General features: G+C 50.7%; 1 protein-coding gene across 8 annotated transcripts in view; it reads left to right on the top strand.

Moving 5' to 3' along the window:
• Window positions 1-16,315, top strand: part of CCDC88C (coiled-coil and HOOK domain protein 88C) — a 150,065-nt gene that overhangs the window by 75,149 nt on the left and 58,601 nt on the right. For all 8 annotated transcript variants that reach the window (XM_035261282.3, XM_035261279.3, XM_078335611.1 and 5 more), the window contains 6 exons: window positions 4,277-4,335; window positions 5,471-5,554; window positions 8,204-8,344; window positions 8,749-8,933; window positions 9,618-9,699; window positions 10,020-10,178. In XM_035261282.3, coding sequence (XP_035117173.2) covers window positions 4,277-4,335; window positions 5,471-5,554; window positions 8,204-8,344; window positions 8,749-8,933; window positions 9,618-9,699; window positions 10,020-10,178 — 710 coding nt within the window. The remainder of the gene's footprint in view (window positions 1-4,276; window positions 4,336-5,470; window positions 5,555-8,203; window positions 8,345-8,748; window positions 8,934-9,617; window positions 9,700-10,019; window positions 10,179-16,315) is intronic.

Here is a 16,315-nt window from a genome sequence, read left to right as displayed (position 1 = left end):
AACCCAGGAGGCAGAGGTTGCAGTGAGCTGAGTTTGCACCACTGCACTCCATCCTGGGTGACAGAGTGAGACTCCATCTCAAAAAAGGGGAAAAAAAAGAAAAACAGGGATAGAGTCTCCCTCTGTTGCCCATACTACTCTTGAACTCCTGAATGTAAGTGATCCTCCTGCCCCAGCCTCCCAAAGTGCTGGGATTATAGGTGTGCACCAGTGCGCCTGGCCTTAGAGTGTAGTTTTGAGCCCTCCGGTGTGTGCAGGGTTTCTGCTCTCTTCCTTCCTCTCAGAACATGGTCAGTGAGCCTCTCCGGCACTTGTCCGCCTTTTAATTTGCTGTTGTAATCTGCTTTGGGCTGGGGAAATGGATCACCAGAGTTGTCTAAATGACTGTACGGTATGATGGAATTAGCTCCTGAGGTCTTTGCTGTGAATAGAGTACATACAGATTTTCTGTGCTAACCCTGACTTCTGTTTGGGCTGATCTCAGGCCTTTAGTGTTTCAGCTCCTCTAGTGGGTACAGTACCAGGTGAGTAGCCTTTCAGAAAGTGAGTCTCATTGTAGGAAGACAAGCCAGTGATGGCTGGGAAGGGTCTGCGCTTCTAATACCCGGCATGGGCATGTGAGGAGCACTTGTCAGTGATCTGTGGGCTGACAGAAGGGAAAGGGGGAGGTGGGTGACGTGGGCTGAGCCGGCAAGCACCATCAGAAAGACTGATTGGAGGCCTTAACATTCATGTGGGCATTCCCTTTTTTGTCTCTTTGAGACAGTGTCTCACTCTGTCACCCAGGCTGGAGTGCAGTGGAGCGATTTCAGCTTGCTGCAACCTCCATCTCCCAGGTTCAAGGAATTCTCCTGCCTCAGCCAAGTAGCTGGGATTACAGGTGCCTGCCACCACACCTGGCTAATTTTTGTATCTTTAGTAGAGACGGGGTTTCACCGTGTTGGTCAAGCAGGTCTCGAACTCCCGACCTCAAGTGATCCTCCCACCTTGGCCTCCCAAAGTGTGGAGATTACAGGCATGAGCCACCCCACACCCGGCTTCTTTCTCTATCAAAACTAAAATTAAGTGGCTGATTAATAGCTCTGTGTTAATAAGGAAGTGAGTCACTGTAGTGATAATTAGTCTGTGGATTAGAGTGTCTTGGGCCAAATAAAAGACCTCAAGTAAAAAAAAAAAAATACTAAGACTTTGAGAATTTTTCTATTTCAAATACTGACGAATTTCTACATTTACTAGCAGAAGGATTTAACCTCAGAATATTGCTTTGCAACACTGAGTCTTATTCTTAGGTGCGTTCTCCATAGCAGGAAGTGGCCTTAGCCCCACCCCATGGCCCAGCCCATTAGTCTCTCCCTTCCCTGCTTTCAGGCTGGGGTGGGGGCGCGGGGTGGGTTTCTGGTTCAGTGAACTCTCAGTTCCCAGTTCTGAGGCTTGACAATGATGTCATTATCTCAAGGAAAGCCAATTTTAGCTATTTCTCAGTTGAGGGTCTTAAGAGAGATCGCAGGTTCACTGCTTATTCCCAAGGATCTGAAATGAACCGCAGCATTGGCTCTCAGGATGGCGTTTTGTTTTTTTTTAATCCCATCCGTCTTTGATACTTTGGGTCACTGTATTCCAGTGTGTGAGTTGGTTAAGTCTTTTAAGAGAAGAAAGCTATTTCTGGCGTTTCCTTTCATCCTCAAAGACAATAGGATTTAATGAAAAGACAGAACACATAGGTTTTTGTTGTTGTTGTTGTTGTTTTGAGATGGCATCTCACTCTGTCCCCCAGGATGGAATGTAGGGGTGCAATCTTGGCTCACTGCAACCTGCAACTCCCTGGTTCAAGTGATTGTCCAGCCTCCGCCTCCCGAGTAGTTAGGATTACAGGCACAGCCACCACGCCCAGCTAATTTTTGTATTTTTAGTAGTGACAGGGGTTCCATGGCCAGGATGGTCTCGAGCTCCTGACCTCATGATCCGCCCACCGAGCCTGCTCTCTCTTTTTTTTTTTTTTAAAGACAGGGTCTTACTCTGTTGCTCAGGCTGGAGTGCAGCGGTGCAATGATGGCTCCAGGCACTTTTTTTTAAAATGAAAGAGTCTCACTCTATTGCCCACGCTGGAGTGGCTCAATCTTGGCTCACTGCAACCTGTCACTCCCTGGTTCAAGCGATTCTCCTGCCTCAGCCTCCTGAGTAGTTAGGATTACAGGTGCCCACTACCTCACCCAGCGATTTTTTTGTATTTTTAGTAGAGATGGGGTTTGACCATATTGGCCAGGCTGGTCTTGATCTTCTGACCTTATGATCCACCCACCTCGGCCTCCCACAGTGCTGAGATTATAGGCGTGAGCCACCGCACCTGGCCTAGATTTTTTTTTTTAACCTGAAAGGGAACCCTGCACATTTCATAGATGTGGAAACTGAGGCTTAGAGACAGAGTATGGCTTGTGTGAGTCACACAGTTCCTGGGTGACCAAGCCAGTTGTCTAGAGCCCAGGTATTCTGCTGTTTAAGTGTTTGAGATAGATAAACAGGTGAAGATGCATTCAGCCTCAAGCACAATAAGAAACACAGCTCAGAATGACGAAATAGGATTTTTGGCCTATCTGACTGACAGAGTTGAGAAAGCGTGGTAAGGTAAGTGTTGGTCAAGGGTAGGAAAATGGGGATTACACATATTTCCCACGAAGAAATGCTAGAGCCTGTCTCCAGGGCAGTTCGTCAATATGAAAAGCTTAAAAAGGAATGCATAAAGAATTAGCTATCATGATACTCTTTATAACACTGTTTAGATTGAAATAGTTTAGTTGGGCATGGTGGCTCACGCCTGTAATCTCAGCACTTTGGGAGGTCGAGGTGGGTGGATCACCTGAGGTCAGCAGTTCAAGACCAGCCTGGCCAACATGGTGAAACCCCATCTCTACTAAAAATACAAAAATTAGCTGAATGTGATGGCACACACCTGTAATCCCAGTTCCTCAGGGGGCTGAGGCAGGAGAATTGCTTGAACCCAGGAGGCAGAGGTGGAAGTGAGCCGAAATTGTGCCACTGCACTCCATCCTGGGTGACAGAGTGAGACTCTGTCTCAAAAAAGAAAAAAAATTTGAACCTCTGGAAGGGGATTGGTTGAAAACATTAGTGGCCTCGCTTTACAAAATATGCAACCATCAGAAAGGTGTGGTGACTCACACCTGTGATCCCAACACTTTGGGAGGCTGAGGCAGAAGGGTCACTTGGGCCCAGGAGTTGAAGACCAACCTGGGCAACGTTATGAAACCCTGTCTACAAAAAATACAAAAGTTAGCCCGTTGTGGTGGTGCACACATGTAGTCTCAGCTACTGGGGAGGCTGAGGCGGAAGGATCGCTTGAGCCCAGGAGGTAGAAGCTGCAGTGAGCTGTGATTGCACCACTACACCCCAACCCGGGCAGTAGAGGGTCTCGGGACCCTGTATCCGAGAAAAAAAAAAAAAGGATGTCTTTATGTTCTCTAAAGTAAATTCCAGAATACTCCAGCCAAACAAACTTAAGAACAAAAGGGGGAAGGAGGAGGAGGGAGAGGGAGACGTGCAGAATGTTGATAGCGTGAGGCTGAGTGGATTGTGGAGGTTCATTATACTGTCCTCCCGTGTCTGTTTGAAATTTTGCGCAGTAAAATGGGTACGGTTGTACACAGCCTTACTTAGAGTCACTCAGTATTTCCTGTGGGAGTTGTTCTCTCCCGTCATGTACTTTGCTTACCTGATACTCTGAAAAGGGATGCTGATGTCACGGTTCATTAATTATCATGGGGAGATATTTATGACATAGTTGAACGGAGTGGGACTTCAAGTAGTTATGTACAGAATTCTCATTTTGGTTTAAAAAATAAATAAGGCTGGGTATGGAGGCTCACACCTTTAATCCCAGCTCTTTGGGAGGCCAAGGTGGGTGGATCACTTGAGGCCAGGAGTTTGAGACCAGTCTGGGCAACCTGGAAAAAACCCATCTCTTCAAAAAATACAAAAATGAGCTGGGCATGATGGCATGTGTCTGTAGTCCCAGCTACTAGGGAGGCTGAAGTGAGAGGATCACTTGAGCCTTGGGAGGCAAAGGCTGCAGTGAGCCGTGAGCTTGCCACTGTACTCCAGCCTGGGTGACAGAGCGAGACCCTGTCTCAAAATAAAATAGAAAGTAAAGAAAGCCACACACAGAAGCTAGATGGAGTGTATATACCTAAGTGAATGTCACTGAGTAGAGAGACGATTTTTTTAAGATTTATGTGATATTAAATGTGTTGCTCTCTTGATCTAGGGAAGAGCATGGAGGAAATCAGGAAGGTGCTGCTGCTGGTGCTGGGCTGTGCCGTCCAGGTAGGGATCGGGCAGGACTGCAGCGCAGGGACCTCCCCTAACCATCTCATATTGGGTTTGTGGGACTGGAACCAGCCCTTAGCTCAGGTGGGAGGATGCTCCTTTCAGTTCAGTATGACAGAACGCCACTGGGTTCCTGGAAGAGAGTGGCCATTGTTTTAGGTGGCAGCTGTTTCTAGTACTGGGGCACCTTGGGCAGGAGGCGAGATGGCGAACCCTCAGGCCAGGGGACCAGTAGCAAATTGCCCCCAGTGTAGGAACCGCCAGAGCAAGGATCTGCAAACGACAGTCTGTGGGCCAGATCTGATTTGCTGCCTATATTTGTAAATAAAGTTTTATTAGGGTGGGCGCAGTGGCTCATACCTGTAATCTCAGCACTTTGGGAGGCTGAGGTGAGAGAATCGCTGGAAGCCAGGAGTTTAAGACCAGCCTGGGCAACATAGTGAGACCTCGTCTTTACAAAAAATAGAAAACATTAGCTGGGTGTGGTGGCAAGTGCCTGTAGTCCAGGCTACTTGGGAGGCTGAGGCAAGAGGATCACTGAATACAGGAGTTTGAGGCTGCAGTGAACCATGATCATGCCGTTGCACTCCAGCCTGGTTGTCAGTGAGACCCTCTCTCCAATAAATAAAGTTTTATTGGAACAAAGCCTCATGCCTGCCTTTACATATTGTCTGTGGCTGGTTTCCCACTACAGTGACAGAGTTGAGTAGTTGTGACAGAGACCAAATGGCTCACAGAGCCTAAAATATTTACCATCTGCCTTTTTGCTCATGAAGTTTGCCACCCCCTGGCCTAAACCAGGGGTTCTCCATCTTACGTAGTTAAGAATCACCTGGATAGCTTGTTTAGAATGAAACATTCTGTATTCCACCCTGGTCTTTTCGATCTGGGAGGGGGCTTAAAGATGAGAGTTTCAAGAGCAGGCTCCCCTGGTGATTCTGATGTAGGTGGTCCTGGCAGCTACTAGAGAAGCATCAGCATGAGGGCTGCTAGGAGGACAAGAACCTTCTCAGTTATAAAGGAGAAGCTCGGGTGGGTAGTTCATTTTGAAACTGTGGTTCTGTGGCTGGGGTGGCCTCAGGTTTGCCCTTATTTGAACAGTGCTTCCATTAACACATGTAACCCTCCACAGTGTGAGAAGAAAGAGGAGTTCATTGAAAGGATCAAACAGCTGGACATTGAGACCCAGGCTGGCATTGTGGCCCATATCCAGGAGGTAGGCACGTGGCCTCGGGGAGGGCTCAGCCATGGACCACTGCTCCCATGGTAGCTGGGAGGCAAAACCTCTCTATGAGTGGAAACATTTAAAGAATACATCACCCATCATGATTTTGCTAATCTAAGGTTTCAGATGCCATAGACACATTGATTCTATTTGGAGGGATAGCCATCAATCAGCTGGCTAGAATAAAATGGGAGTAAAAATAAAAATTAAAAAAAAAAAAAAAAAAAACTCAATCAAGTCATCTTTTGTCTCCTTCTTTTTGCCTAATATGGACTCAGACTATTTTTAAGAGCTGTCAAGTAGTTTAGGCTCAGAATTTGATTTACAGGCCCTGAAAATGTATTCTGGCAAATGTCACCGTGCTCTGAACCGTTGATCTTTATAGAGAGTCTCTGCTTCTGTCAGTAACGTGGCAGAGACAAGCTGACACCACTTGAGAATCCAAACCAGCAAGTCCCAGAAAGGCTGTCTTGGGAGACTTGGCCCAGCCCCAACTCAGGCCCCCAGCGAGGAGTCGGGAGGCCTCTGCGCTGCGTGGCAGCGGAGTGGAGTGGGGGAGCCCCTGGCCTTTGAGGCCTGGCCTTCCCGGCCCTTGTCATTGATGCTGGCAGAGGTGGTATCAGCTAAGGAGGCGGACACCCTGGGGGGCAGTATCCAGGTGGAAATTTACTTTCCCGACCTCCACTTCCCCACTGCTTCCAAAATAGGCATTGTGCGCTTGAATGACCTTAGGGGAACGGGTTCAGCAGTCGGTGTCGTTGCACAGATGAGCTTGGTACACGAAGAGGGCTTGTGTGCCCAGGAGCTGCTGTGTGACTGGCAGAGGCAGCTGAGCATAGGACGCCCCGGCTAGATACTGGGGAGGGGATGTAGCTGGGACTACCGGCTTCCACTGCTGGCTGGGGTTGTGGGGCCTGGGCTTCAGAATTTGCTGGGTGCTTTTTAAATATTGGGGTTCTGGGCCCCATGAGAGACCCACTGAGTCAGACTCAGTGGGAGAAGGGGCATAAACATTTAAATAAAAAGCTCAGCGAATGGCTCTGGTACAGCCAGGTTGAGCCCCTGGAGCCCAGCCACACCACCCTTTATACAGGCCCTGAGATGTCCAAGAACTTTCCACAGCATTGGGTCTGGAGCAGGCCTAGAACCAGCCTCTCAATCCTGTGCCCTTAGGGTGCTCTGAATCATGGGATGAGATTTATCCTAATTCTCAGAGATCACCAGTATCCAAACTTGGCCTTTTCAGGTGGGGAGAGGTCAGAAGATGATGTCTCTTCAAATTCTGAGAAATTGAAGGGCCCTTGTTGACAGGGCCCTGTCTGCCTTATGGGTTTTATGGGTTTGTCTTTTCTTTAGAAAACAGGGTCTCTTCCTGTCATCTAGGCTGGGTGCAGTGATGCGATCATAGCTCTCTGCAACCTCAAACTCCTGGGCTCAAGTGATCCCATGCCTCAGCCTCGAAAGTAGCTGGGACCACAGGTGCATGCCACGTTGCCCGGCTAATTCTTAAAGTTTTTGTAGAGATGGGATCTTACTCTGTTGCCCAAGCTGGGTTGGTTTTTTTGTTTTCTTTTTTTTTTTTTTTTTGAGATGGAGTTTCACTCTTGTTACCCAGGCTGGAGTGCAATGGCGCGATCTCGGCTCACCTCGACCTCCGCCTCCTGGGTTCAGGCAATTCTCCTGCCTCAGCCTCCTGAGTAGCTGGGATTACAGGCACACGCCACCGTGCCCAGCTAATTTTTGTATTTTTAGTAGAGACAGGGTTTCACCATGTTGACCAGGATGGTCTCGATCTCTTGACCTCGTGATCCCCCCGCCTCGGCCTCCCAAAGTGCTGGGATTACAGGCACGAGCCACCGCAACCGGCTGGTTTTTTTTTTTGTTTTCTATACCTCCGTTGACTGCTCTGAATAAAGACTTCTTTGGGCGTGTTTCGGAGTTTTTGTGTTTCTCTTTTGAGGCCTGAGCGCTGTAGTATTTTTCTTCCAAAATTGAGAGAAGAGCTCAAAAGAGGTCTTGTGTTCTGTGGCACATCTGCGGGTGTGTGTCCAGAGGCTGTTCATGTAGACGGAGTTGTGCATCTCCACTCCCTGGCCGGGGAAAGAGGCACTAAGAGTCTGTCTTCTGTGGCCCCACAAGAATGAGATGCACCCTTCCCTGAAAATTGTTTGATTATGAATAGTGCCCCAAAACAACCCAAGATTGCTGTGTACACAGTATTCTTACATAAGATTAATAATGTTGCTCTGTTTGCCTAGATTTTATGAAGTGACATATGGTTCCTCTCCTCACCCTCTCACCCTGAAGCTTAGATTTGTAAGCTTTGTGTTCTGCACGGATGTCGCTCTGATGAAGACATCTTATCCCAGGACCTTTTAGGGAAATAATTGTAAGGAGTGCTTTCTGGTCCTCTTTGAAAATAGGCATCCTCTTTGACCCGGTTCTGAAAGCAGAAGTGGTTTGTGTGAACGGGGCTCTGCTGAGGGTTTGGCCACACTTGCATAGGGCACTTGCCGGCCACAGTAGATTTCTCACTGAGGGATTAGTAAGGTTGATTGGAAGGAGATGCTGTTTGCAGTGTGAGGGAAGTGGGCGTCTGTCTCTGCCACCCCTGCAGTGCCCTGCTGTGTGTGCCCGCAGGTGACTCACAACCAGGAGAACGTGTTTGACCTGCAGTGGCTGGAGCTGCCCGACGTGGCCCCGGAGGAGTTGGAGGCCCTCTCCAGGAGCATGGTGCTCCACCTGCGGAGGCTCATCGACCAGCGGGACGAGTGCACCGAGGTGCTTCTGCGGGTCGGCAGCCCGGGCATCCTGGGAAGGGGCTCTGGTTCCTCTTCCTCCTCTCCCTTCGTCTTCAGCCTGGACGCCTCTTGGTCCTGCTGCTGAGGGTGGGATGTACGACCTTGGCCTGGTTATGGCCCCTGCAGTGCATGGTCACCTCTGGCCTGTGGGAGAATACAGGGGATCAGGATGTGGAGCTTGGGTCCCTTCTTCATATACACCCTTTAGTTTCACTAAGTTTTTCACCTCTTTTTCAAAACCCATGCCACGCTTCTCTCGCCTTCCTCCTGGTTTCTTAGTCTACGCTGAGATCTCTGTCTTCGTTGGGTTTCTTGTTTGAGCTCAGGCGTTGTGCTGGTTAACCCCGCTTGTTCTCCATCCCCTCTCCTCCCACTTGGCTGCAGCTGATCGTGGACCTCACTCAGGAGCGGGACTACCTGCAGGCGCAGCACCCACCCAGCCCTGTCAAGACGTCCAGCGCCGACTCCACTCCCAGCCCTACCAGCAGCCTCTCCAGCGAGGACAAGCAGCACCTGGCCGTGGAGCTGGCCGACACAAAGGCCAGGCTGCGGCGCGTCAGGCAGGAGTTGTGAGTCCCCAGCTGCTTTTCCTCCCTTTGTGTGTGTTGCAGATATGTTTCTAGTGTGCCGCCGACTCCCATGTGTGGTGCTGCCAATGGCACAGCTCTGACGTGCACCCCAGAGTCAGCTGGGGTTTGCCCTGAGCTCACTCTTTGACCTCGGACTAGCTGCCTCCCCTTCCGAGGCCTGCACGGGGAAGGAGGGGTTCTTCCTGGTCTCAGTTCGCTCCAGTCCAGACATTGCAGGTTGTCCACAGAAGCAGCCTCCAGGCTGTGCTCAGCTCCAGTTGAAGGCCTGAACGGCCACACCTGGTGTGTTTTCATGACTGGAGGGAGGAGGTGCCCCTATTTCCCCTGAGTCTGGTGAGCCTCTTCTCCCATGTTTCCTGCAGCTGGTGGATGTCGCCTTGCCGGTGGGGTGGTATAGCTCTCCCTGGGGTCTCCTTACCTGCCCTACACACTTGGAGGGAGACCTGAGTGGCGGATGGACATAGTTTGAGGGCCGGTGTTGCAAACTTAGAAAAGAATTTTGAGTCAGTGACATTTTTGCAGGCCCTAAACTGGATCGCCTCCCCACCGCCCAAATCCCAGGTCCTTTCCTTTTCCCACTGGCCTTAGGAAGTGGCAGCCGGCTCCAGGGCTGCCTGTTGAGGAAGCTGCCTCCCACACTCTTCCTCCTTACCGCCTCTGCAGGGAGGAGAAGACAGAGCAGCTCGTGGACACCAGGCATGAGGTGGACCAGCTAGTGCTGGAGCTGCAGAAAGTCAAGCAGGAGGTGAGTCGGGGGCCTGAGCCTGTGTGTCCAGCGGGTGGCAGGGCTGGAGAGTCCAGTAACGGGGCCCGGAGGGTCAGGAGCACAATGACAGTGCTTTTAAGCCACCCAAGAGCCACTTGTCCTGAGCACAGGGATGATGCTGTTTCTTAGTGACAGCAGGTGGAGACCCCATGTGGTGGTGTGCACATGGAGGTTCCCAGACACCAGGAGCCGGCTTGTCCCTGGCCATCATGGAGACACCATGCAGGAGGGCATTGGCCTTTCTGGCCTTTCTAGAGGATGCCCTAAGCTAGCTTCTCCTTCCTTTGTCCACCTTCCAGAACATTCAGCTAGCGGCAGATGCCCGGTCTGCTCGTGCCTATCGAGACGAGCTGGACTCCCTGCGGGAGAAGGCAAACCGCGTAGAGAGGCTGGAGCTGGAGCTGACCCGCTGCAAGGAGAAGCTACATGATGTGGACTTCTACAAGGCCCGCATGGAGGTAGGTGCCCTGGCTGCAAGGCCCTAGACGGGGCTTCTGGAACATCCTCAGAAGCAGATTCAGACTGACTTCTCCTTGGTGGGTTGGGGGAGCAGAGCCACAGCTGTCTCAGCAGATGCTTCACTGGCACCTCAGCCTGCCTGGGCTTCCCAGGGCCCCCTTCTTGCTCCTCTTCATCTCACAGTCAGTAGGGGAGGGGAAGGAGTGTCACTGATGGATGTAAAGCAGTGATTCCTTTCTCCTGCCCCCACCCCATGCTCTTCTGATCTCCTTCTCTCCGGGTCCATCTTTTTAAAGACTTCATGCAATTTCTGTGGCTAATTTGCTAAAACTCAGTTTCCTCATATGTGGGGATAATGGGCAATTGGGCACAGTGACCTACGCCTATAAGACCAAGGTGGGAGGATTGCTTGAGGCCAGGAGTTTGAGATCAGTCTGGGCAATGCAGCAAGACTCTGTGTCTACAAAAATGTAAAAAAGTTTAGCCAGGTGTAGTGGCATGCGCCTGTAGTCCCAGCTACTCAGGAGGCTGAGGCAGGAGGATGGCTTGGACCTGGGATATTGAGGCTGCAGTGAGCTATGGTTGCACTGTTACACTCCAGCCCGGCGACAGAGAGGAACCCTGTCCCTAAAAATAAAATAGGAATACTGTTATGGCTCTGTGAGGTTTCAAAGATGAAAGGGCTAAAACAGCTATAGAGTAACTGGTGTTGGGCAAGCCCCATAGTAAGCATCAGCCAGTGGAGGCTGCTCTAGCCATTTTTTTTTAAATAATTTTTTCTGGGTTACATGTGCAGATCATGCAGGATTGTTGCATAGGTACATACATGGCAATGTGGTTTGCTGCCTCCATCCCTCTGTCACCTGGCATTTCTCCCCATATTGTCCCTCCTGTAGTCCCCCGCAACAGACCCCAGTGTGTGATGCCCCCCTCCCTGTGTCCATGTGTTTATTTTAAATCTTATCAGGGCTCTGGGAAAATGCAGATGAAGGGGTCAAGGCTACATGGAGACCCAGACCCAGGTGGCGTCTCTGATGCTTTGACCACTCACCCTGACGATCTCATGTCAGTGGCAGCTTCCAGGAGCCTCTTTTCTGAGGATTTGGGAATTTTTCCCATTGCCTTTCTAAGGGCAGGGGGAGCTGGAGGTAGTTAGAAAACATGAGCCGGGTGAAATCAGAATACCAACGCACATCGGGTGGACTTGTTCAAGGCTAAGAAATAATCCTGATGTCTCTACTGCCAGCCAGAAGGCTTCTCAGGCAACCCAAGGCAGAGTACAGTATTGCTTTCTCCCTGCCCTGGAGCCGGTGGGTTCGATGGGGAAGGCCGTGGGCCCAGGAGTTCCCAGTGCTCTGTGCTGCAGCTGGGTCCTGGAGGCCCTGGGGCGGGGTGAAGGGGGTTGGAGAGGCTGGGTGAGGGCCTGTCTGTTCCTCAGCCCCACCCAGAGTGTCCCCTGAGGAATGTGAGCCACACGGTAAGGCACCTTACCCCCTGCTGAGAAGGCATCCTGGATGCTGTACAAAGCTGAGCAACAGGCTGGGGACTGTCATGCACAGACCCCCACCTCAGCAGTTCCTCCTGCCCATGGGGGACCACGGATGGAACGTGACTCCCACATCTCACCCTGTACCCTGATTGGCAGAGGAGGGTGGGTTCGGGGATCCCGTCTCTGTGTTCGTTCCCGGCCTCATGGGAGCATCCTCACTCAGTCACACAGATGGGTCTGCTCAGCGCCCACCCGCGTGGTAACAGCCCTGCACCAGGAGCAGAGGACCTAGAAACACACATGCTGTGCCCTGTGCACCAGGGAGTGCTCGGAATTTAGACAGGTTTCCATGTTCTCCAGTGTCATGCCTCTGTGACGTGACAGCGGTATTTTGCACACTAACAACTTTCATAGTGGAAAATTACCACTGAAATGGCGCCTTAGATTTCATATTCACTTTTTAAATCATAAGATATAAAGAGAAATAGTGTTTGTCTGCGTGAGACATTTACCCAGTGATGGGTAGTGACGCACATGTGCGTTTGCAGACGCTGAGCCGCCAGCGCCAGGTGATGACCTGCGCATGCTCGATCGAGTCCAGGCCACTGTTGATTGAGTTGTACCCCCTCAGATGCCCACAGTGTCAGGACTCGGATAATCGGTGGAGGACGAAGGACACTCGTCCTCAGATTGGAGTAGTCACAGCAGACTTGCAAACCGCCTGTAGTCCTCATAGGATGCTTAGAACAATTTTGAATTCCCTCCCTTGTCCCTTTTCCCTTGAAACAAACCTTCCTGACTTTGCCTCCTTCATGCAGTGACATTCATTGAGCAGTGTGGATATAGTCATGGAGGAGACAGCTGGGCGCACAGGGCTTAGCCTTTGGGGAGGGAAGCAGGCGGGCAGGCACATGGTTAGGACACAGCATCGTCAGTGCTGTGCTGGGGTCAGAGGGGCGCCTCACCCACACATGGGCTGGGGCAGGGAAGGCCTTTGCTGGGGTGGGTGCTGTTGAAAGTGAGGCCTGAAATAGCTAGGAGTTAACCAAGCAGGGAGAGCCAGGCCGAGGGAGGAGCAAAGGCCTAGAAACCAGAGAATGCAGCGGGCAGGAGACACCTGAGGCCAGGGTCACACGGTCCTGAATGGACTGTGAGAGGTGAGGCTGGAGGGGCTCTCAGGGCCCAGCCATGGAAGGTGTGTGGTGGGCATTGTGCCCATCAAGCATTTTCATGAGGCGGGTGATGGGGGGCGGGGTTCAGAACGTTTGTGCATTCAGGCCACATGGACCCAGGTCTGGCCGATGCATGAGCTCTGATCCCTCCCAGTGCTTCCCTGAGTCCCACTGGATGAGGATCCTTGGCCCAGGAGTTTGGTTTGTGTCCTCGTGGGCTTGTTCTCAGCATCTAGAGCAGTTCCTGGCCCCTGGGAGGTGTTGGAGAGATGCTTACTGAGTGAGTGTATCTGGGGCTGGCTTTGGGCAGTGCTGCGTTTGCTGCTTTGTAGAGCTGGTGGTGGCTGCCATGCTTCGTTGGAGCCTCCACCTTCTCAGACACCTGCAGAAGCCAAGTGTGGGAGCACGGGCCTCTGGAACGGGCCTCCCCACTGAGCACGAAGGTGTGTTGGAGTTCATTTGGAATCCAGCTTAGAGACCTGGAGCTGAGCTGCTTTGAGATGGGAGCCAGGTACCTGCTGAGCCCTGCTGGGGTTGAGGTGAACTCTTGCCCCCAGGTATAGATGCCTGGGCCAGTCACTCCTGCCAGTGCTGAGTGGGCTTCGTGTCAAGGTCCAGCGCTACCTTAAAGCACAGGTGACTTTGATGGGCACTGGCAGCCCTGCCTATAATCCCAGCACTTTGGGAGGACAAGACAGACAGATCTCTTGAGCCCAGGGGTTAGAGACCAGCCTTGGCATTATAGCAAAACCCCATCTCTACAAAAAAATACCAAAATTTTAGCCGACTCTGGTGGCAGGTACCTGTGGTCCCAACTCTTGCGAATCTGAGATGGGAGGATTCCTTGAGCCCTGGAGGAGGCCGAGGTTGTGGTGAGCTGTGAGCTGAGATCGTGCCACTGCACTCCTGTCTGGGCAACAGAGTGAGATCTTCTCTCAAAGGCATCTGTGAATTGAGGTTGACCCGCAGGTGGTAAAACGTTAGATTAGAAAGTACGGCCGGGCGCGGTGGCTCACGCCTGTAATCCCAGCACTTTGGGAGGCCGAGGAGGGCGGATCAGGTCAAGTGATTGAGACTATCCTGGCCAATGTGGTGAAACCCCATCTCTACTAAAAATACAAAAAAATTAACTGGACATGGTGGTGTGCGCCTGTAGTCCCAGCTCTCCGGGAGGCTGAGGCAGTAGAATTGCTTGAACCTGGGAGGCAGAGGTTGCAGTGAGCCGAGATCACGCCACTGAACTCCAGCCCGGCTCCTGGTTACAGAGCGAGACTCTGTCTCAGAAAAAAAAAAAAAAAAAAAAAAAAAAGACCCAAGTACAAGGTATGTTTATTCAGAAACTAGGTTATTGAGATGGATAGATGGACGGGGTATGTGATAAAGCACATGTAGTGAGGATTCTAACTGCAGCATCAAGGTGGTGCGTGTATGGGGCTGTGTGATACAATTATTTCGACCTTTCAGGAAATTTTATATTTTTCATAATAAATGTTAGTGTTGAAAGAGGTGTTCCAAATAAAAGGTCAGCGGGACAGCAGGCACTTTGCCTAAGCTCACACCTGGTCAGCCACATCCGTTGTAAAACAGTTAAAAATATCGGTCAGCTTAAAGCTGTGAAGCAGCTTCCCCTGTGTCTCAGCTCTTCATTCCTCAGTTTCTCCAGATGTCGTCTGTGTCTGCCTATAGCAGGATCAGCTGAGGGTTTGTATTTGAAATGCAGATTTCGGCCTGGCGCGGTGGCTCATGCCTGTAATCCCAGCACTTCGGGAGGCCAAGGTGGGTGGATCACGAGGTCATGAGTTTGAGACTAGCCTGGCCAACATGGTGAAACCCCATCTTGACTAATAATAGAAAAAAAATTAGCCGGGCATGGTGGCATGTGCCTGTTTTCTCAGCTACTTTGGAGGCTGAGGCAGGAGAATCTCTTGAATCTGGGAGGCAGAGGTTGCAATGAGCTGAGATTGCACCATTGCATTCCAGCTTCCAGCTTGCTCGACAGAGTGATACTCCATCTCTAAATAAATAAATATAAACCAACTTTACTTTTAAAAAGTTAATATGTATATTATAGGAAACTGAAAAAGACAAGCAAAGAGCAAAGTCCTCCACGATCCCAAGCAGTTCACAGTTTGCGTGTCCTTCTGGGTCCCGTGTGTGCACACAGCATCGTGTCACATGGTTGAGAGTGTGCAGTCTGTGTGAAGCTTTTTCACGCATCATGAATATTTACCATTTCGAAATCCCCGAGCTGTATGAGTATTTCGATAACCCAAATATACGCTACACCAACTCAATCTGTTAGGGAAAAATGTAATCCTGCCTTTCTTTGGACAGAGATTTCATAGAAGACAAAAATAGCAACAGGCTTCTAGATAAAAATATTGGCAGAGTAAACGTTAAAATACTGTATTCCCTTAAGGCTCAGTTTAAAATAAGACATTAAAGCAACAGAGTACACTAAGTGTATGTTTTGAGGAGAATTCATTAGCAGATCTGTATCATTAAAATATTAGCAAGAAGGTATATTTCCATTGAATTACTTAATGTATTCCTATAGTGCAGCCAAAAGAGATGCACATTCGTCAGTGGCTGTCATCCAAATGTAAATATGAGCATATCTGCGCGTGTCTCTCCCTTTTTACTTCTTGGAGTCCTCCCAAGCTGGAGGACTACGGTTGCAGATGAACAGAGTGCTTTTTTTTCCCCTGAGGCTCCTCACTCCTGGATTCCCTCCGGAAGGGGGAAGGGTTTGCAGAGCCAAGGGCGGAGTGTGGCCCAGAGGCTTTTTGTGTGGACCCTGAGCCCCAGCAGGCAGGACTCTATCTTGACTGTGTATACACAGAGCCTGGCACACATAAGGCACTTGGTAATCACGCCACCCTTTGCTCTGCAATAAGAAGGGCTGCTGTCTGGGGAGGAGCGAAGGAAAGGAATCGAGTTTTTCTACTCCTTGGGATTGGAGACAGGGCTGTTAGGTGAGATGAACAGGAGAGCAGAGGGGTCATTGTGTTCGTGTCAGCTCGAATTGGTTCGGCACTCACAGGGGCAGCAGGACAGACTGGTGCCTGGGTCCGCCCAGGCAGGCCGCCTGTCTAACCTGGAAAGCACATCAGTGCACATCACCGAGGAGAGCGCCCTGCCACCTGGGAGGACAAGATAAAGGACCCAGGCTTTGGGGCAAGGGCAGATTAATTTTGGTTATAAAACAAGGAACACAAATGTTCATGGTTTGTTATCAAAAGTCTGGCAGCTATTTTTGCTGCTAGCCCAGCTTACATAAGAGGTGAAGCAACAGAATGAAGAGCAAAATTGGCGTCTCTCGGTCCAGAACGAAGCGTGCTGGTGGGCGTGGGTGTCCCTGACTTCCCTCTGCAAACAGTAGTTCTGCTCAATGCTGCCCAGGGCACGGGGATTGCCCTCAGGGCTGCATGGGAGGAGGACGAAGGAAGAGAACTGGAAAGCTCTCTTTCCCCAT

The sequence above is a fragment of the Callithrix jacchus genome, chromosome 8 (assembly GCF_049354715.1).
Source record: "Callithrix jacchus isolate 240 chromosome 8, calJac240_pri, whole genome shotgun sequence".
NCBI lineage: Eukaryota > Metazoa > Chordata > Mammalia > Primates > Cebidae > Callithrix > Callithrix jacchus.
This window is presented reverse-complemented; position numbering and strand designations above follow the sequence as displayed.